This window comes from Muscardinus avellanarius (genome assembly GCF_963383645.1).
Source record: "Muscardinus avellanarius genome assembly, chromosome: 19".
In the NCBI taxonomy this organism is placed as follows: Eukaryota; Metazoa; Chordata; class Mammalia; order Rodentia; family Gliridae; genus Muscardinus; species Muscardinus avellanarius.
The window spans coordinates 8,757,759-8,779,252 of NC_137805.1; the positions used below are offsets into that span (position 1 = coordinate 8,757,759).

Below are 21,494 nucleotides of genomic sequence, written 5' to 3' on the forward strand. Positions count from 1 at the left end.
TTTGCTTGCACACTCTGATGTGCCCGGCCCTTAGTCTCCTTGATCAGTAGCATCAGAATTATCTTTACTGCCTTGTATTTTTTTCAGCTCCACTTTTACCCAGCAACAGGTATGAGCAGAGAGCTCTTATCCATGGATCATGACTTACTGCACCATTCCTAACAAATACTGGGGTAAAAAGTCCTCCCCTTTCAGTATCCAGACTCTCTGCAATGTTGTTCTGTGGATCCTCTTGTCAACATCTCAAGTCTATTTCTCCTCCTTGAATATAGCTGATCTTCTGACTGCCTTTAGTCCATGAGACCATAGCAAATGTAATGCAAGCAGAGGTTTGGAAGGAGCTTACCCTTCTGTTGTGCTTGGTCCCCTGTGACTGAGCCTGTGCTAGCCTGCTGGAGACTGAGAGACAGTATGGGAAAAGATAACCAGAATCCAGGAAGCCACCAGATACACAAGTGAGGCCAGCAACCAACCCCCAGCTGCCTGTTGGCACACGAGAGAGCCTGGCAAATTCAGAAGAACCACCCAGGAGAGCAGAGCCCCAACTCCTGACCCACTGAATGGTGTGCTAGTAAATGGTAGTTGTTTTAAGGCACTAAATGTTGGCAGCTTATTATGAAGCAGAAGCAAACTGATATCATTGCCAGGGCTTCCTTTTTTTTTTTTTTTGTTTAGGCAAAGCATCTAAAAATCATGGCAGGCTACATAAAGCATTAATTCTCGGGTATTATACTTAAGGAGGGAAAGAGTGGGAAACAGCTCTCAAAGACACACAGATTACTGCCTCCAAAGAGTTTATATTCTACAAAATATACAGCACCCAGAACTTAATCTAGAACAGTGTGGTCGATGCACGCACGCTGCGGGGCTACTGTGTCGGATAAAAGAGCTGCATAGAGGCACACGGACGCTGGCTGGTTAGACCAAAAGCCACAGCTGGGAGCTTTCTTTAAGATATTTTTCTTTCAAATTTATTACTGCTGAAATAATTGTATTCTTTCTTGAGCATTAGCCTTTTAGTCTCCAAATGCCCATAATCTTAATTAAGGTCTTTCAATCTCCTATTTTGTCCTGATTTTGGAAAAATGCAAGTTATTAGGCTCATGTCTTAGAACATCAACCCCTGGTTTCTCTCATCCCAATTTCCACAGTAGAGATGGCATAAATTTTAAACAGGTACTCAAGCCCCAATTTCAGTGCTTTTCTGTCAGACACTTGGTGTTTCTTCTATCTGGAAGTATATTCTGTGTTTTAAACAGTATTTTCTTCTAGTCTTTTTAGTTGAGTTTCACTGGTTGCATCAGTATCAGACAACATAAATATTGTTAGCATATTTTCATAGACAAGACAGAAAAGATATCCCAATAAGCAACTTTTCTCAAGGCCAATAAACCTGGCACAAACAGGAACCCTGTATCCCCTTTCTTCTCAGACCAGTTCCAGGCTACTGTTTTTGCCAGATTGGTGCCAGGTACCTCTGCTAAAACAAAACAAAACAAAACAAAACAAAACACGACACAACACAACACAACACAACACAGCTGCAAAGTGTCTTCCGGGTCTCTGCTATAAATCTGATCATTTTCTTACCTTAGATTTGTGATCTGATGTCAGCGTCTGAATTTTAATTTCTGTTTCTTTTTTCATTTCAAGACAATTACTTCCCCTGAAAATTGCAAATGCATGCCAGAAATTAGATATCTTCCAGTTCCCTCAGGCCTTCAAAACAAAGCGTTCTGATGAAGATAATATATTCATCAAACATGGGATGCCACCATGGCTCATTGGGCAGCATCAGTTTCTCGAGTAATAGATTCACACCTTACAAAATATTATCTGTATCATGATTACTCAATTCAACCACTACACAAAGAGATACTTCAGACCTAGCAATTATTTCATTGTTGAGGGTCTGTTGTCAGAGTTTCCATTTTGGTTCCTATTTTTCTTCAAGCTATTTTTTCATTTATTTGATAAAATATTATTTGGGATGATGACTGGAAAATAGCTCTTCAGCCTTGAATTTCCAATTCTTACATTTTTGGTTGCAAAGCCAGATTTTTGTCTTTTAAACATGCCAGTGAGGAAGAAAATAGCATTTCCTGGCATCATAGGGTAATTTTTGCTTCTTATTCTATTGTGGATAAGAAATACAGGCTAGGCAATTGCCCAGCAACCATTACTGCCTATTTCAATGATTATGTTTTCCTTTTCATATCGTTGCTGAAACAAGGACAGGTCCTGAGCTTCTGTCTGCAGCATGTATGCTCTGGCTTATTATAGCCCAAATCAGAATGCTTCATTATATTATTAATTGAGCATTTCTCTGAGAGGCGCATAACTCTAAAATTTTGAGTTCTCTCATCAAGTCTATTACTTCTCATTGGCTGGCACAGAGCATACTGTTTCTGGTCTGCTATTCATTAAGTTTGGGGCATGGTAGAAACATTCCTCTAATTATAGACAAAATCTTTCACAGTAAATGCAATGATAGGTTTTCACCAATGGTTCTATCTGTTAACATAAGCTAAGGACTCCTGTAATATTAAAAATCAAGATTATACATTTTTCTCTTGTATCATAATATTTATTCTCTAACTATGCAAAATAATTTCTGTAATTTGAAATTTTCCCAACTTTATCTTGGCCTTCTTTTCCCCCTCATTCATTTTCTCCTGTCACCTCAAAGACATTGAGTAGAAATCAAAGGAGAGACATAGTTATGTCCTTAGATCACTGCTCCAGAGCACTTGAATAAAGCTCCTATGTTCTATTTTGTTCTCACCATGAGTCTTGACTAATGATGAAGTCACATCTAATAGGCATAGCATAAGCTGAAAATACCATTAAGCTTGAAAATACATCGAATCCAGCTAACCTACCAAACATCTTGGCTTAGCAACCAAATCCCCTGCAGGCTGTTTCTCTGAGACCGCGTGGCTCTCTGGGAGCTGCTGCCCAGCCTCAAAGAATTATTGTACCACAGATCACAATCTATATAAACTATATTGCTAGTCCAGAAAAAGATCTGAATTCTACACTGCCATTACACCATCGTAAAATTGGAAAATTCTATGCTGAATGATCTAAAGTCAAAGGTGATCTGTATTTGTTTTAGAAATGAATCTTGCCTTAGAAAGCCCCAAAGATTATAATAGTTTCCCCCTTCCATGGCCATTTTAGCAATTTGGCTTGAATAAAAAGTCTAGGCAGATATGACTCTTCAAAGGAGAGGATTTGATGCCTGATTTTGAACTTTTAATGTATTTATTATTAAGACTTCTATTATTTAAAGTATTTGGAAAACACTCTCTGCAGAGCCTGGAGGCAGTGTGAGTTTGGCAGTAAAGTTCAGGAAGAAATCTGTAGGAAGATTTTTTTTTTTTTTCAGTGTCATCTACACTCAGGGTAAATGACGGTTTACTTTGTTGAGGGGTCTCAAGATTGTTCAAAAGGCTGACTCAGGGGCTAAGTATTAGATGAGAAACAACTTACAACAAACGTCATTTTGACTCTACTTTTGAGAGTAAAAACAATAATGAAGTAAAGTGATATCCATTCTTTGATTTCTAGAGGCAGTATTATTAATTTCGGAAACTATGATATTTTTTTGCGCACAAAAACTTACAGTGCTTGAGCCTGAAATTTCCTTAAAAAAGATTTTGATTTAAAAACATGGAAAGAAAATTTCAATGTAGTTATCCTAAAAAAATACATAAAACATTTTTGAAAAAAGTTACTTTTGAGTAAAATAAGTTTCTTTTTGGATAGTATCATAAGTTGTCAAAAATTTGCTCCTTAAAAGCATGATGTTAGGGTTTATGTCTATCTTTCAATTGAACAGAGGAAGGAAGGAAGGAAGGAAGGAAGGAAGGAAGGAAGGAAGGAAGGAAAGAAGGAAGGAAGGAAGGAAGTTAGAAGTTTAGAAGTGTCACAGCTCCTCAAAATACATTCACCACCAATATGGCAACACGAGCCATGAACTTGGCCTGACTCACTTCAAATATGCATTGCAAGGTTTTCAAAACAATGGTTCTGCTGCTGTGATACACCACAAAAACAACAGGGAAAACAAGAGACAGACTATGATGCACTCTTCTTAATGCCTGATTTGTATGTTTCTGGAAAACAAAACTGTAACAAAAGTGAAGGTACCTCTCCAAAAGTGGGGCCTGACATCTGAGCACATCAGTACTTTATTATTTACTTGATTATTTGCTTGAGTGTCATTTGGCCCTCAAGGAAAATAAAATCAGACTTTTGGGACCAGAAATTATACACAGATGCAATCAGTTCTGTTTTCAGAGTCTCCTAGGTAATTATTTTTCTCCTTTTCTCGCATACTAAAGTCTTTAAGAGGAAGACAATACTTAAATGTGAAGGAGAAGAGGAGAAAGAGGAGGAGGAGAAAGAGGAGGAGGAGGAAGAAGAGGAGGAAGAGGAGGAGGAGAAAGAGGAGGAAGAGGAAGAGGAGGAGGAAGAAGAGGAGGGGGAGGAAGAGGAGGAGGAGAAAGAGGAGGAAGAGGAAGAGGAGGAGGAGGAAGAGGAGGAGGAGGAAGAAGAGGAGGAGGAGGAAGAGGAGGAGGAGGAGCAGGGGGGGGTAATGACAATGACAGGTAGGAGAAAGTAATTCTTTTTCTCCTTTTCTCTCATGCCAAAGGCTGTAGGAGACAATAAAATACCAGCAAGGATTTGAGGAAGGAGATTAAACATTAGAGCAATCTAGAGAAGGAAGACAAGGCTGGGCCATACACAGCATCTCAGAGAAATAGAGTACATGCATAATCCCACAGCATCTTTCTGAAAATATTTATTAATTATAAAGGGTAAAGCTGCTAATGTTACAATGCTGAAATCTGTCCCATATCTCCTTAACCAACTGACCCAGATCATTAATGCCACTGATGAGACAGTCCAACACTGCGCACCCCTAATATGAGTTGAGAAGGAAGCAGCCTTGTTTCTGTGTTTGCCTGTCAAAGACACACAGACTTCCTCTCATCAGGAGAAAATATCAAATCCCAAAGGAAAGCCACTTTGCAAACTAACTGAGCAGTAGGTGCTCTTCCCAAGTGAAAGAAAAGGCAAAGATAGAGACTGAGGGTAGACCACAGACTGGAGGAGATTGAGGAGAGAATAAATGCAATGTGAAATTCCAGCACTGATCCTGGAGCAGAGAAAAGGGCACTGGTGCAAAGACTGGGGAATTTTAAAAAGCACTACTATTTGATTAATGGATGTCAAGGTTGATTCTGTGGTCTGACAACTGTACTATGGTTATGGGAGATGTTAACATTTAGGTAAACTGAGTAAAAAGGATATGGAAACTTCTCAATACAGCAGCATTCCCTGATCCACAGGGGAATATGTTCCAAGATCCCTAGTGGATACCTGAGACCACAGATAGTCCTGAATTATACTATATTTTTCCTATACATGCATGCCTACAGTAAGATTGATTTTGTAAATTATGCACAGTAAGACATTAACAATAATAACTTATAGAAAAGTAGAACCATCTTAAGGATAAACTGTAATAAGCCAGACGTGGTGGTGCATGCCTGTAATCCCAGTACTTGGGAGGCTGAGACAGGAGGATTATAAATTCGTGGCCAGCCTCAGCTACTTAGTGAGACTCTGTTTCAAAAATGAAAAATAAAAAATAGGGCTGGGGGTGTAGCTCGGAGGTAGAACGCCCCTGGGTTTCATCCCCAGCATCACACACACACACACACACACACACACACACACACACACACACACACATACTGTAATAAAAGTTATTTTGTGACTTTTTTCCCTGAAATTTTCCATTTAATATTTTAATATTTTGGGGGTTATGCTTGAGCACAGGCAACTTAAATCACAGGAAGTGAAACTGCAGTTAAGGGGGTACTATTGCATTTTTGCAACTTTTTATGTACATTTACAATTATTTATAAAGTCAAAAGTTAAAATCAATTCTCAGAGCAGGAAAGTATCTTTCCAATTATTTGTAGCTAAGATTTTTTTTCCTACTACAACTTAATTACAGTGAATAAGTAGGCTGCAGGACCTCTGCAGAGGACCTTTTCCAAACCAAAAAAGAGTCCACTGATGCTTTGTCCTGTTATGATGCCCGAGTGGGCCAGATTGAATGAGTCCCTTATTTTTCAGGAATACTTTTTGATGATGAAATCTGAGCCAACACTAAATTCTTCCTTGGCTTGAACAGTCAACTGTAGTAAGGAGACAAAAAAAAAAAAAAAAAGTGTCAAGAGGGACAGCATCCTCAGAAGGGAATGGACAGCATTACCCCTTTTTCTTCATGGCCTTCTCCAGGATTTTCTCATGAGCTGATTTCTCCTTGTCATACTGCGCCACGATTTTGTCAACTTGCGTGCAGTGTAGCTTCTGCATGGTACTGTGCTCCTGAGCGAGAAGAACTGAGGTTATGAGCTGGACCTTTAGCGGGGGCTTAGAAACTCAATAATGGAGACAAAGGTAATGGTATCGGTCTGTGGGTTCAGGGCCAAAGAGTTATATATGTAACAATGCCTTGTTTAATTTGACAGTGCAGGGCTGGCATCCTGAGCAGCTCTCATGAGTCTGAGAACTATGTAGAACTCCAGTCTCCCAGTCATCACAAGAGTTTCCTGTTCACAGGCATCTCCAGCCTCAGTCCAATGGACACACCAACCTCAGAATGCAGCCTGCTCACTGCAGGCAATGCCAGCCACTCAGAGTCCTTGCTTCTACGAATACGCTTTGTGTAATTTCCTCCTACTCAATCTTCTGCTGCCTGACACACCTCGTTGACTGTCCCTTTTACACACTGGTCTCAAACTCTTAATTTCATCCATCATATTTGTACTTGTTTGCCAAATACAACTATCCATTATGGGACTTGGGTTTTTCGCACGTGATGCATTTTGCAGTGCCCCACAACCATCATTCTACAAGGAGAAACACCACTGTGGCTGTTGCTGTCGGTTCAACTTAATCTACCTCACTGGATCCTTTACCGAGTTCCTTCCAGACACACTCGCACTCACGAAGCTGATAAGTTCAGGAGCTCTGGCCTTCAGTGTCATCGACATTTAGAATACTTTCTGATCAGCTTCACTTCCTCACTAAAATTAAGGCTACAAATAAAATAGCTCCTTTTCTACAGACATTATTTCTTCCATGGACTATGAGAAAGGCATTTGGCTAAGCCAGTGACTTATATGGAATCAGATTTAGTTGGCAGCTCAGTCTCCTGAACACAGAGATAATGAGCCCAATCATATCACACACCTCTAACTGATACTGCTGTTGCAGACTAGTCTTACTCTTGAGAGACTTAAAGAAATCAAGCAGCATTTAAGACCGCAATGGGTAGATGTTTGGGCTATATAACCACTCTCACAGGCATATTTCCTTTTGCTTATTTAAAGACGTATCCAGTGACTTAAAAACAAACATAATTTTCTTCCTGAGATAGGCTTGGCTTCAAGCAAACTAAACTCATAAATGTCTTTAAACGATTTCATGATACACAAGGGGGAGGGATTGTTAATTTTAATGAAACTTTCTTATTTCTCCAGCTCTGTTAGTAAATTAACAGATCTATAATTAATTTATACATAAATTGTTCAGCAGGGCATTGGTGCATGAGGTCTCAGCATTCTTGTCTTTGGAAAAGGGAGTAGAAGAGGGTGGTGCCAGTTGGAAAGTTCTAGAAACTTAATGATGGGGCCAAAGGTAATGCTACCTTCCTGTTATTCAGGGCCAAAGAGTTATATGTAACAATGCCATGTTTACTTTGTAACTGGGACACCCCACAGATACAGCCATATTACCAGTGTATGCATCTTTGTGTTGCAAAGACATTTCAATCAGAGCTTTTGCAAATTGGCATCATGTAGGTTAAATCCAGGTTTCTTGGTCTCTATTTCTGGGAAAAGTCTGTTCATCTTTATAATTGGGATAAGTCACCTACTTCCTTGAGCTGATAGGGTTAAAAGTAAATCTAATTCAAACCATATTTTAAATGCCTTTTGTATCATTTTCAAGATAGAATGGCATACAAATCTATGTATGCAACTCAGTACTCATGACATACAGGGAGTGGCCATGGGCATCAGATCAATTAAGCCATAAAACTTTTCCTGCAAGTTTATTCCTTTATACTGTGCACTCCCGGAGCACAGTAACACAGGGATGTATTCCTGAATGTGTAGAACTGCTCCTGATGAGCTGTAAAACCCCTACTAAAATGCTGCTAGCCCTCTACGATTTGGAAATCATCCTGCTTGGCTAATATTCCTAAAACAATAAATTAGGGATTTTCTGCAAGACTCCAAACATAGTAGAGATGCCACATTCTTATGTCTCTTGCAAGTCATCATTGAAAAAGGGATGGAGAAGACTGTTTCTTTAAAGATGCAGGAGGAGCACAGGAAAAGCGAAGGATGTTAAGACTGGAAATAAGCTCACACAGAGGATTTCCTAAGAACATATTCTATGAACCTAATTAACCCCATTAGATGTAGGGACTGAGGCAGCCTGTACCATAAAGCTGTTCTTAATGGACTTAAGCATATGTGATAATGCTCCCCAAAGGCAGGGGAAAAAAAAAACAAACTTCTTTGTTTACCAGTAACAAAGCCAAGAATAAAGTCGATGCTCGATGCATATGCAAACATTTCTAACATGAATAAAAAAAGTAGCATTAGAGGTAGCAAAACGACATTGGGTTCTGGTCTCAACTCTGCCAATAATTAACCAAGTGATCTTATGTAACACATATAGATTTTTTTCAAAATCTCAATGTTCTTTGTTAGAAAACTGAGCAAGATACCTTTGCCTAGCCGAATTTATGAGTTGCTGAGGGGTTGCAAGGTTACCTAGTATATGTCAAATAACTTGAAAAATTAGAAGCATATTATATTAAAATGGTTACAGTGAATACAAGGCAAAAGAAAGATGGCTTTGAAAAATGGTCCTCTGTTCCTTTCCACACCCCACCCTTATGTGGTAGGCAGTGATTACTGAAGTATTTCAGTATGATTTGGCCCCCGGACATCAATTCGTTCAGAAAAGAACAGGGATCCTAATTATTGATTCCCTTTGACTCTCTGGTCAAGCCTCAGCTTCCAGTTCTATAAGACAAAGGAGCCAGAAAATGCTCTGTCAGCTCACTGCATCTAAAAAAAAAAGTATCATTTATTTTATTCTTTTAGATTTTTTCTTTTGATGGTGTCATGAGACACTATCAAAGAAGTACGATGTTTTTAAAAATTCATTCAGGATAAGAGTACCAAAATTAATGTGTTGACTTCATATCAATCTTAGTGGGGACATTTTGGGGTAAAATAATGAAAATCTTTCAGCTGAATTTGCAAGTCTGAGAAATAAATTCAGCTTCTTTTGGGAAACCTGCTGCTACGATTCATTGATGTGACCAGTGAGACCAGGCACATGAATCTTTACACCACAGATAGTGCTGAAAAAATTTGAGTAAATCAGGTTGCTAGGTGTGCATCTCAGAGATTAACAGTAGGCTGACTCTGTAGGGAGCTTCAGCACCTTTGCCCCTTTCAGCTTCCTATCAGAATTTCGGATCTCTTCTCCAGGTCTTTGCATGAATTACAATGAGGTTAACAGTGGACTAATTATTGCTAGCTATATAGATTGCATAACAAGAGCTAATTTTTAACTAGTAGCTTTAACTGAATGTCAGATTTTAGTAGGTTCCTCAGACATATTATCTAACTCATTTAAAGTTGTTGCTGTGCCAAAGGGCTGCATTCAGCCTGCATATATAGTTTTTAAGATAATTTTTTCTTGGCTTATAGGGTATTTCAAGAAGAGATTGATTAGCCGGGCGTGGTGGCACACGCTTGTAATCCCAGCATTTGGGAGGCTGAGACAGGAGGATAGCGGTTTGCAGATAGTCTCAGCTACTTAGTAAGGCCCTCTGCAACTCAATGAGACCCTGTTTCAAAAATAAAGAATAAAAAATAGGGCTGAAGGTGCTGCTTGGTGGAAGAATGCCCCTGGGTTCTATCCCCAGTACCAAAAAAAAAAAAAAAAAGAAGAGATTTATTGGTTGATGTACATTCACAAACATATCAAAGTCAATCACTAAACCAAACATGGGAAGGAGGGAGAGGGAGGGATTGGGGCAAGAATTGGGGAAGGGCTAATTGGGTGATGTGTGCATGTATGCCTCCACCATCTTGTACCCCACTAAGAGGTATGACTACAATGTACCAATAAAAAGTAAAAAAAAAAAAGAAATTGAATTAGAGGACAATATTAAAAACAAAATTAATATAAGATTTGGTGACGCTTCCTTAGAGAACCCAGCTGATCTAATACTCTGGAGGCAGCAACAACAGAAGCGGAAGTTAACTGGCCCTTGGACGTGAGTAAATGCTTCTGATCAGACCTGGCCACCTTCCTTTACGTCCTCCTTGGTCCTCACATGCATCTCAATTGTAATTCGCTTCTAACATGTTATGGGGATATCTGTTTAACTTTGTGTTTTACTTTTTTTTTTTTTTTTTTTTTTTGCTTTAAGGATTTGACCACTTTAAACAATTGAAAAGCATGCCTGTCTCCTAATGGAAGTAACCCCAGCTCTGGAACTCAATGAGTCATGGGATAGGGTGGAATTACTGTTGATTAGATCTGTGTTTTCTCTGTCTCATCTAATAAATACTTGAAAACCATCACGCTAGTTTCCACTTCAAATTCAAGAGCTGGTTCTAGAAAGTGAGACACAAGTACAAGTCTAATTGCCAGATGCATTTAGAGTGTCAAAGCAATTGACTCACCATTTTCCAAGAAATAGGTATTTTCATGAGCATCTTGATCTCATTTGGGACTTCAAGGGACATTACCCTAGTCTTCTCGGTATCCAATCAAAAAACAACATACCATTTTCCTACCTATCTTTTGCAAATTTCAGATTCTCATGTTCATACCATACTTTTTTCTTGACCTATAGCTAATCTCCAAGCTTAGAAATAATCCCTCTTGAAATACACATTATTTTCTTAAACACTGGGACTTAGTTCATGGATGTTCTACTTCTCTTTAGTTCTGGAGATCAGTAGACTTATTTACCTAGGCTGACATGTATAGAGAGGAGCTCTTCCAACAGTCACCAAATATGGGCTAAGGACTGGTCCATGTTCTTAGCTACTAAGTGTCAAAGTTTCATTAACTTTGACAGAGAAAAAGGCAGCCCAGGCCGTCTTCTCTTTTTGGTAATTTACTATATAACCAAGGTTGTGGGGTAGCAAATCTTAGCATCAAAACTATTATAAAAGAGCTGAAGCTTTCCACAGGAAGCTTTTCTCACTTCTGCTTGGTGACTGGTGTAGTAAAGCCTCTGTTTCCTTAAGGAGGTCTGATCTGCATCTTGCCGGCAAATAGTGGGGCTTCTAATAAGGAAGGCCCAGGCATAGGAAAGAGTGCTAAATAATGTTCCTACAGAAGCAGTTCTCATAATACAGTGTACAAAGGAAAGAAGCATATTTAAAATGCATTTCCCAGACTTTGCTGAAGAAGTCTCAGCTAGACACAGGAATATGCATTTCTGGGAGAAATCTGGCTCTTGGCCCAACAATCATATATTGAAACACCTGTCACAAAGGAAACCAAAATGCTTGTGCTCAGAAAGTCTCATAATTGCTCTTAAAAGTCAGTAACTGTAGCTTGTAATTCCAGTACTTGGGAGGCTGAGATCGGAGGAGCGCAGGTTCGCAGCCAGCCTCAGCAACTTAGTGAGGCCTTCAGCAATTTAGTGGGATTCTATTTTAAAAGAAAAAATTTAAAAAATAGGGCTGAGGGTGGAGCTGAGATGTAGAATGCCCCTGAATTCAATCCCCAGTAACACACACACACACACACACACACACACACACACACACACACACCAGTAACTGGGACCGTTAATATAATGTGTGGAAAGAAAAACTAGCATGGGAAATCTCAGATACAACTGAGTAGTTGAAGAGCCAGGTGAAGTGCCTGAATTCTCAGGTTGGACCCAATTTTGTTCAAACCTTGGATCCTTCATTTAAAAACCAGGTTATTTAGTCAAGTGGTACTTTCATTAAGCACACATGATCTCATCTGTCCAATGGTTGCTTGACTGCAAAAATGCTCACAATGATTTCCTTCTCTATAGCTACACTGATTTACAATATGACTTTTGTCATCTGTCAAGAGGTGAAGTCCTCATCCCTGGAATCTAGGCCAGACTTACAACTTGTTTTAGCCAAATGAGAAGGAGAAAATGGTGGTGTGCTAGTTCTAAGGCCTTGAGAAAACTTGCATGTCCTGGTTGGTTTCTTGGGACCGCTGCCATGTTAATAAGCTGGACTAGCCTGAAGGACAATGAAGTACCACAGAGAAAAAGCAGGTTAGCAGAGGCCCTCCTCAGTCAGCCAGCTGCCTATATGGCTTCTACCTGTCATACTGACAAGTGACAACAGACACATGGAAAATCCAGTGAGGGGCCATTTAGCCAAAGCCAGCCCAAGCGACTGACTCCCCAAACTGCAAGCTAATAGCCAGGAGTGGTGGTGCATGCCTGTCACCCCAGTACTTAGGAGGTTGAGACAGGAGGATCATAGGTTCGAGAACGGCCTCAGCAAGTAGTGGGACTCTCATCAACCTAGACCTTGTTTCAAAATAAAAATAAAAATATGTTTGTTAATGTACATCATGAACACTAGAGAATTCCTCTCTTCCCCCTCCCATCCTCGCAGGTTGCCTTATTTGCTCATCTATAGTATCTCCTTCTTCATCTAGGAGGGAGGGGGAAGGACTGGGAAGGGAATTGGATGATGTGTGCACGTATTCCTCCACCATCTTGTACTCCATTAAGATGTATGACTACAATGCACCAATAAAGTTTGAAAAATTAAAAAATGTGGGTGGGTATATAATTCAAAGATAAATGTCCCTTGGTTCAATACCCAGTAAACACACACACACACACACACACACACACACACACACACACACACACACACTACAAGCTAAATAAATGGTTGTTGTTTATCATTACATTTCAGCATAGTTTATTACCCAGCAAAAACTAAATGATACAAGTCAATATAGTTATAGTATTCCTTTATGTAATTGTTACAAGAATATCTGAGAGCAAAGGCTTAAATAAACATCAACATGTACTAGCTAGTATTAACCATTACTAGCATTTACCAAAATGTGTTGGCAAAAAAAAAAAAAATGAATTAGGTTAAACAAGGTGAAGAGGAGCTCAGGTACCAAGTGCGTCCAATAGTAGCAAATTCACTGCACCCTTCCACTCTCCTTCACTGGTTTTTCATTTTTCTGTTTTAAAGACAAGCACATAAGTATTTATGGATAATGAAATATTTCTATGTACCTTTCATCTTATAAATTGGCTTAGATGAGAAGTAGAAGATATTAAGAAAATATTATAGACCAAAAATACAGAAGTTTTGTAGACATATCTAATCATTTGTTTGTTTGTTTGGTGGTACTGGGGTTCCTGGAAACCCTTCTACCCTTGGGCTACACTCCCAGACCTATTTTATACTTTTGTTTGGAAACAGGGTCTCTTAAGCCAGCCTGGCTGGCTTCGAACCTGTGCGATCCTCCTGTCTCCGCCTCCCAAGCGCAGGGATTACAAGCGTGCGCCACCACGCCCGGCAACATTATCTAATTATTTGACAATAATGATTTGCAAAGCATTTGGACAATTAAAATAGATCAAAACTTTTTTCTCTTTTTATAAAATTAGGTAATGATTTTTATGATCTTTTTTACAAAATTACATGATGTAGTAAATAGTAGAAGATACGGGTGTCAGAAGTCGACAAATGGGGATTATAGCCAGCATTTACCTACTTTCTATGGCTCTGAGCAAAGGATTCCCTTTCTCTGAATTTCATATTCATGTCTAAAATGTGGAGAATATTATTTAGCTTCTAGGAATATTGCGAGGGTTTGAGAATATCTATGAAAAATGTGACACAAAAGTGGCACTAAATAAATGTTAGCTTTATTAGTCATAAGCAGTTCACATAAAAGACTCTAGAATTCCTATTTTATGAATTACTGTGCCAACACAGACTGAATAAAAAAGTGGGTCCCCTGTGTATTTAATGTGGGAGAAGAATGTCTGAAGTGTATGAAGATATAAAAATAAAGTGAAATATATTCTTCTTCTCTGAAATGCTTCTGAAAGCATTCTGCAAAGGAGTAGGCAAGCTATATCTATTTCATGGTGGAGCTTAGGCTTTGTTACTTACTCCAGAGAAATTTGAAGGCTGATGCTTTCCCCAAAAGAATGCACACGAAAGCCATTAAAGTCTACCCCAAATTTAGACAGTTAGACTTGGGGATATTTAACATCTTTTATGCCTTATTATCTTGTGGGGGCTTCAAGAAATTTGAGGTTCTTTCCTGTTTATGAATTCAATTTAGATGTGTCCGGCCATTTGGGATTCACTGGTCAGTGATTGAGATATTTTCCTGATAACTAGGAAGAAGATGATGGATGGAATGAAGCCTGGGGCATCTGAGGAAGAGGGGAAGATCTACTAATGTCACTTCTAAACTGTCTCACAGAAAAATGATGTAGCACCTTGGCCCTTTCCTGATTAAGGAGATGGGCCTGTTAACTGAATTGAGTCCATTGGAATTGAGTTTGGCTCAAAGTTAGACAAGAGAATCGACTGACAAATGTAATGTATGATGTATGTCAACTTGCAATGTCTTCCTTAGTAACTGTTGGGATAACTATTATATCAGCACTGTCCAAAGAAGATAGAGCATTTTCTTAACACCCCAGGCGTTATCACTGCATTTGACCCAATGAAGGGAAGCTTGTTTACTTACAGGGCATCCAATATCCTACACAGAATTATGCCAGAAGTGTATGCATTGTGAATGAGATGAATTGGATTCAATTACCAGCTCTGATGCTCCCTAACTCTGGGATATTAGTTAAAGTGCTTGTCCTCAATAATCCTTAATTTCCTCAGGTGCAGATGGGAACTTAAGTAGAATTGACTTCATTAAACAAGACAATGCATATAAAGTGTTGAACGGTATCTAGAAAAATATGAAAAATTTGTAGTCACTCTTAATGTTATTATTATTATTAGTCATAGTACGTTTCCTGCTCATGCCTCAAGGAAATATTAAATGAGGCCAAAAACTTTACAATTCCAATCAGCCAAAAGATCATTGAGGTATCTGCTCAATGAAAAAGATACACTTGAAATGCAAGGGAACTCTGTTACATAATGCTGTGGCATATGGACACCAACCAAACTCTATTTCTAATAATTAAAGTCATCTAACATGCATTCTCTCTTATTCACTGACCTCTGTCTTTTTGTTGTTGCTTTTTCAAATTCTAGCTTATTTCAAATAAGCAACAAAACTGAAATATCTGCTTTCAAAATATGTCTCTCATAACCCCATTATTATAACAATACACAGCATTTTCCCATTGGGCAATGAAATGAATTCTACTGTGTGGAATTACTCCTGTGTGAACTTAGGAAGTGACCTCTGTCCCCACCAGCAAATTGGCTGAACCATCGATTCAATAATAAAGGGAATATTAATATGCCAAGTTTAGGCCCAACTTTTCTCTCCTATGCACAAGCTAGGGAATAATCAGTATACCAGAGGAACTCCAGCAGAGCCAGGGAGGTGGTTTACGGGAAGAGGTGGGGAGAAGAGGAGGAAATTAATGAAGGAATCACTTACGTTGATAATATGTACATATGTGACAGTATCAATGCCAATCTCCATATCTTGTATTGGAAAGGAGGGCGTGGGGAGGGAGCCAGGGGAAAGCCCACCAAGTGTTGTGTGCATGTGTTACTATCACTGTGAACCACATTATTAAATGAGACTATAATGCACCGATAAAAGGATACAAGAATAAAAATAAAGAAATAAAGAAATGGCAGGCTTCCAAGAAGAACTCTTTGTGTCTTGGTGTCTGGAGTGAGATAAAGCTACAGAAATGGCTTGTTGTGAGGCTCCACTCAGAGCTTGAAGAAATGAGAATACTAGCCAGGCGTGCCTGTAATCTCAGTACTTGGGAGGCTAAGACAGGAGGGTCGCAGGTTTGAGGTCAGCTTCAGCAATTTAGTGAGACATTAAAAAAAATGAATAAAAAGGTTTAGGGTGTAGCTCCGAAGTAGAATGCTCCTGATTTCAACCCCATCTCCCGAAAAATAACAAAAAAGGAAGAAATTAAGAATATGAAAGAAATGGAAATCTTTTCAAATTAAGGGGAGACATTTCCCTGGCTTTTAGTTTCCTTCATGGAAAAGCACTCTGTCCTTCCAGCAGCAGAAGGAGTTGTTGCTATACATCTTGGGAAGGAAAGATTGCATTTTCTCCTTTCTCTATGAGAAAAGGTTTGGGAAGACGACTCTTGTTTGAGAGCTAGAAAGTTTCTCAACCACTTGGGGAATTCCTGGGGCCACCCCCTACTATTCTATAAATCTTGCAACTAGCTCTTCAAATTTCCCCCAATCGTTGTCAAAAGGATTTCTTCTTACGAGTAAAAAGAAAAGAATAAAGATATTTCAGAAGTAGGCACCTGATCAGGCCTTATACAACCCTGGGGTAAAGTGGAAAACAGCCCCTCCTTCCGTATCACAAGTGGGGACTCTAGCCCACCATCCTCCATGTACTGTGCATGCCAAACTCTTGGGTGCTGATTACTCAGGGAACTTAGGTGACCTGCAGCTATGACTGTGAGCTGATCTTCACCAGGCTATACCCCAGTGTTTATATGAAATCATATTATTAGTGAAACAAATTTTAAGTATGTGATGCTTTGTTATTCTTTTATTTTATTTATTTATTTATTCAATTTATTTTTATGTGTGTGGTACTGGGGATGGAACCCAGAGGCTTTCTACCTCCGGGCTATACTCCCAGACCCATTTAATATTTTATTTGGAAACAGGGTCTCACTAAGTTGCTGAGAGCCTCACTAAGTAGCTGAGGCTGGCTTCGAACCTGCACGATCCTCCTGTCTCAGCCTCCCAAGCGCGGGATTACAAGCGTGCGCCACCATGCCCGGCTTTCGTTATTTTTTTAAAACAACTGTTAGAAATACAGAGTATAAATCATGGAACATATCTTTTAATTTCACCACTGGTCAGTTAAAATGAAGGTACTGCTATCTAGTTAGCTAGGATTGGCTTCTAACTAGTGTTTTTGGCTATGAATGATTGAACCCCACGTCATACAAAACAGAAGCCGTAGTTTTTTTGTTAGAGAGCCGGAAGCAAAGCTCAAATGAGTCAACAAAGTTAAACACACACAGGTGCACACAACACACATCATACCTTTGCATGTTTCTTCTTTAAAGAATTTAGTTCTTTCTGTTGTTTCTTTAAATGTTTCAAGTAAGCCTGTGAAAGTAAAAATGATAATCCAAGATTAGTATTTTTATAGCCAGAACGATTGCACTTGGTAAAGAAAAAAGATAGAGATTTTACTAATACACATAATGCAAGGGTGTTTGCAAAATGGTCAGATATTTTTACCTTCATCTGCTTTAAATCTTCTATCCTCACTTGAGGGATAAGTTCAATACCTTAAAAAAGTCACAAAAAAGTTACCATGGAGGTTAAATTTTAAGAAAATCACTGTTCCTATAAAATTCACAGTTTTGAAACTCATCGAAATACTTTGAAACAGCTTTACATGCATGCTCAGAGATATAAACATCTTGAAATTCCTATCATAAAGAACTGAACCAGAACATTGAAATACGTGTTGTCTTAGGTTCCCACGAGGAGAGCCTGAAAATCAGAGTAGTATACATGTGGTTTGCTGAGCGCTGACTCTCAGGAGAAAAGTCTAAGGGAGACAGAGATTGTGGCTAGGGTGCAGAGAGAAGGCAAGGTGTATTTGTAGTCGATATCTGGGCTCAGCCTGACCCTGTGGGAGTTCTGTAGCTGACCATACTGGTAAATGGTACTCAAAGTCACTCTTCCAGGATGAAAGGAGGCTGGACCTTTTGTGACTTCAAGTGAATCAGCCAAGAGCTTCAGAGGTTTTGTAAAACTTTTCAGGCAAGGGAACTCCCATAGTGCTGAGGCACCTATCTGGGGAAAGAGCAACTATAATTTCCAGTCAGCCAACACTCTTAACAGCTTAAGAATGGGCTGAGCAGATCTCATAAGTGAGATCAGATTGGGCTCAACAGCATCTATCATAGTTATCTTTACCTTTGCATCTCAAGGCACATCATCACAGTCAACCAGTTTCCAACTCTGTTCCCAACTTAATCAGCATCAAAGAATAAAACCGCTTTTTAGCATCTTTATTTTACCAAATTTAATCTTAGTTTTTAAGCAATATTCTGTTGAGCAAGGCAATGACTTTCACATATAGGAGACAATGTAATCAAATTATTGTATAACGGATGCTGCAGGAGAACCCGGAGTAATGTACTCAGTCATCCTACTATTTAAATAACACTGGCCCAGGTGTTGTCATGGCAACCACAGTTGTAGAATAATCCCTGACAGGTTCTGTTTGACTGCAGATTTTCATCTTAGGAAAACAAAATGAATGCGCACTCTGTACTATAATTGATTTCCATGAGAATCCCAAAGGCCATGTCCGACACAGTCAGGAAACAGAGGAACCAAGTCCCAGGCTCTTGTTTTTCAGTTGGGCTGTTTAAGATATGCACATCCGGCGTGTGGGCGGGAGCAGAGACAAGTCAGTGCTGGGATCTATAACGTTTCAGATAAGGGTGTGGAGGGCATGTGGGGTCCTTCTCTGATCTCTTGTGTCTGACCTCACAAGCTACCTTTCTGCTTTATGGCAGAGAGTGAGTGAGAAGGCCGTGTAGTGTGGGAAAGTAAATCCTCGCACAGGTAAGAGCTAGGTATCCTTAGGTCTCAGTTCTCCCTGGTCTGTAAGATGAACACACAGGACTTGGGGTTCATGTGAGTTCCTTCAGGGGTTTAACAAATACCACGAGTTTGACCCAGACTCACTGGGCTTTCTTTTTCTAAAGCTTGATGAACAAGAATCTGCAAAAACATACACCCTACTCACTCTCATTTTGCATTGTTAGAGAAAGGCACAAACAATTCGTAAGGATTTGAATTTTGATTCTTATAAGTGAATTAATTAGGAAGAAAGCCGCATTGCACAAATCAAGACACAATACATGCTCAGTTCCTTCTCTCTGCCTAGAGCTATGCAGCCGATAGGACTTTTGATGCTAGAAGAAATGCTCGAGGACGGAAGTGTCCAACTGAGAACCACCAGCCATGCGAGACTCCCGAGCACCTGAAATGTGTCTAGAGAGACTGACAGATCCAAGGATTACTGCTTAGGCTCAAATTAAATTAAATACCTTAACTTATTATGTCAACTGCTGGTAGGGAACCCATTACTATTATTTATTTCATATGTGGCTCCGGGCTAACACCTGCGATGGCACAAGTCCACAGGCTTCCCTGGTATGAAAGTTGGATAACTATGAAAGCAGAGCTTTGAAGACTGGCTAACTAAAGTTTCATTACATAAAGATTTTGTATTTCACAACATAGCTCCTTAAAAATAACTTGTTTTCTCTCAATCCCTAATTTGGAAATTAACCAAGAGCTGAGTTTTTTCGTTTATTTATTTATTTGTTTATTTTTGTGTGTGGTACTGGAGTTCCTGGAAGCCCTTCTACCTCCGGTCTACACTCCCAGACCTATTTTTACATTTTTATTTGGAAACAGGGTCTCCTAAGCCAGCGCGCGTGGCTGGCTTCAAACCTGCGTGATCCTCCTGTCTCTGCCTCCCAAGCACGGGGATTACAAGCGTGCGCCACCACGCCCGGCTGAGCTGAGTTTTTTTAAATCCCTTGTTCTCACCACCAACGGGGACGTGAAATGGTGTGGGTGCAGTCACCCCTGCGTGTCTGGGAGAAGCAGTTTAGAACTCCCCAATGCTTCCCCATCATGGACTTTTGCAACAAATGCTGTCTCCTGCCACCTACCACGCCCTCTCCCGGCAGCTCTTCCTTGGAGCCGGGTTCCAACACGCACCCCTCTCTCTCCTTTTCCATCCACTTCTCTTCCTTAGTTTCTACTGATGTGTTACTGGTCCACCAGAACGAGCACTGTAGTCTGAGGTCCTCACGTTTTTCTAGCCCCATTTCCACTGTCCTCCTCCAAGCAAACCTAGCCCAATAGGAATTCTTAGTCACGACATCTCTAGACCTATCCACAACTCCTTCTCAAAATGAATTCTTACATACTTCTCTATTTTCTTTTTATACTGCCTAAATATTCGTATCCATCCCCTAAAAATGACTTGTTTTCTCTCTATCTAATTAGGAAATTAACCAGGAGCTGAGATGTTTTAACCCCTTGTTCTTACTCAGTCCTTCCATCCTCCCCTTGACCTATCACAGATGTGCCAACACATGTTTCTGCTCAGATGTATCCATGACGGCCTGAACTCAAAGATGTCCAGGCCCAGAATCGCCTTCCTTACTGAAGCACTTCTTCCTCTGGACTCCTCTACTTCTCTTATCTCCATCTCTGGGACCTAACCTTGAAGTCTCTGAGTGACTGCTAACCCTTAGTTCACCTGGACCCATAACCAAGCTACCAGCTCATCTCTATTCTCCTTCCTCTTCTTTCCTTTGACAACTTCCAGCTGAAGCCAGGCTCCACTTGTCATTCATCCATAAGCCATCTGTTTCCTGAGAAAAGAGGCTACAGGGTCTGTCCACTGTCCACTCTGTCCTTTTCCACTGGCTCCGGGGACACATTGATGGAGAGCTATCTCTCACCTGCAGTTACCAGTCTCTGGCTGTCCACCTGCTATAAATATAGTATGGTAATTGCTACCATAAAGGCATTTGTACCAATTCTTAGCATCTCCGTATCTCAGTAAATTCTCCTGCTGAGACTCTATTAATCATTTTAGGATCTATCACTGGTTCTTGTTCCCCACTGCCTTCTTGGGGTGATCACGGAATCCTTTTCAGGACCAAAGAGAATGAACTACTTACCACTACCTACTACGACCCATTTCTCTGTGCCTAGTTGATGCTCATGTTCTTTTTCATTTGTTTTCTTTCTTGTTCAAATCAGATCTGTTTTAAGGCCCCGATCAACTAGGGTATTATCCTTAAGTCTTCTCTGGGGTCCTTGCTGGGAGGGCCGCCTCTCATTTCCTGTTCTGAGTTCTCAGCCCTCATGACACAGTCTGAGCTGGTTGCTGTGGGAGGACTATCCTTACCCTCCCCCCAGTCGGGTCAGGCCCAGGAAGAGATGCGAGCATTTCCGGTAGAACCCAGCACTAAGAAGTCAAGTAGGCTTGCGAGTCTCTGAATAAAATGCCAAAATGAAACAGCAGACAGACCCTCCTCTGCAGAAAAGTTGAAAGTAGAGTAGCAGCTTCTTGGCTTCTTCCAAGGCAGCCGTGCTTGGAACCAGAGGTGAAGTAGTTCTTTCTAA

At 40.0% G+C, this 21,494-nt stretch overlaps 1 protein-coding gene across 4 annotated transcripts in view; it reads right to left on the minus strand.

Moving 5' to 3' along the window:
- Positions 1–21,494, minus strand: part of PLCB4 (phospholipase C beta 4) — a gene marked incomplete at both ends in the record, with an annotated part of 166,307 nt that overhangs the window by 14,679 nt on the left and 130,134 nt on the right. For all 4 annotated transcript variants that reach the window (XM_080716780.1, XM_080716779.1, XM_080716782.1 and 1 more), the window contains 4 exons: positions 1,591–1,666; positions 6,296–6,411; positions 17,358–17,423; positions 17,559–17,608. In XM_080716780.1, coding sequence (XP_080572906.1) covers positions 1,591–1,666; positions 6,296–6,411; positions 17,358–17,423; positions 17,559–17,608 — 308 coding nt within the window. The remainder of the gene's footprint in view (positions 1–1,590; positions 1,667–6,295; positions 6,412–17,357; positions 17,424–17,558; positions 17,609–21,494) is intronic.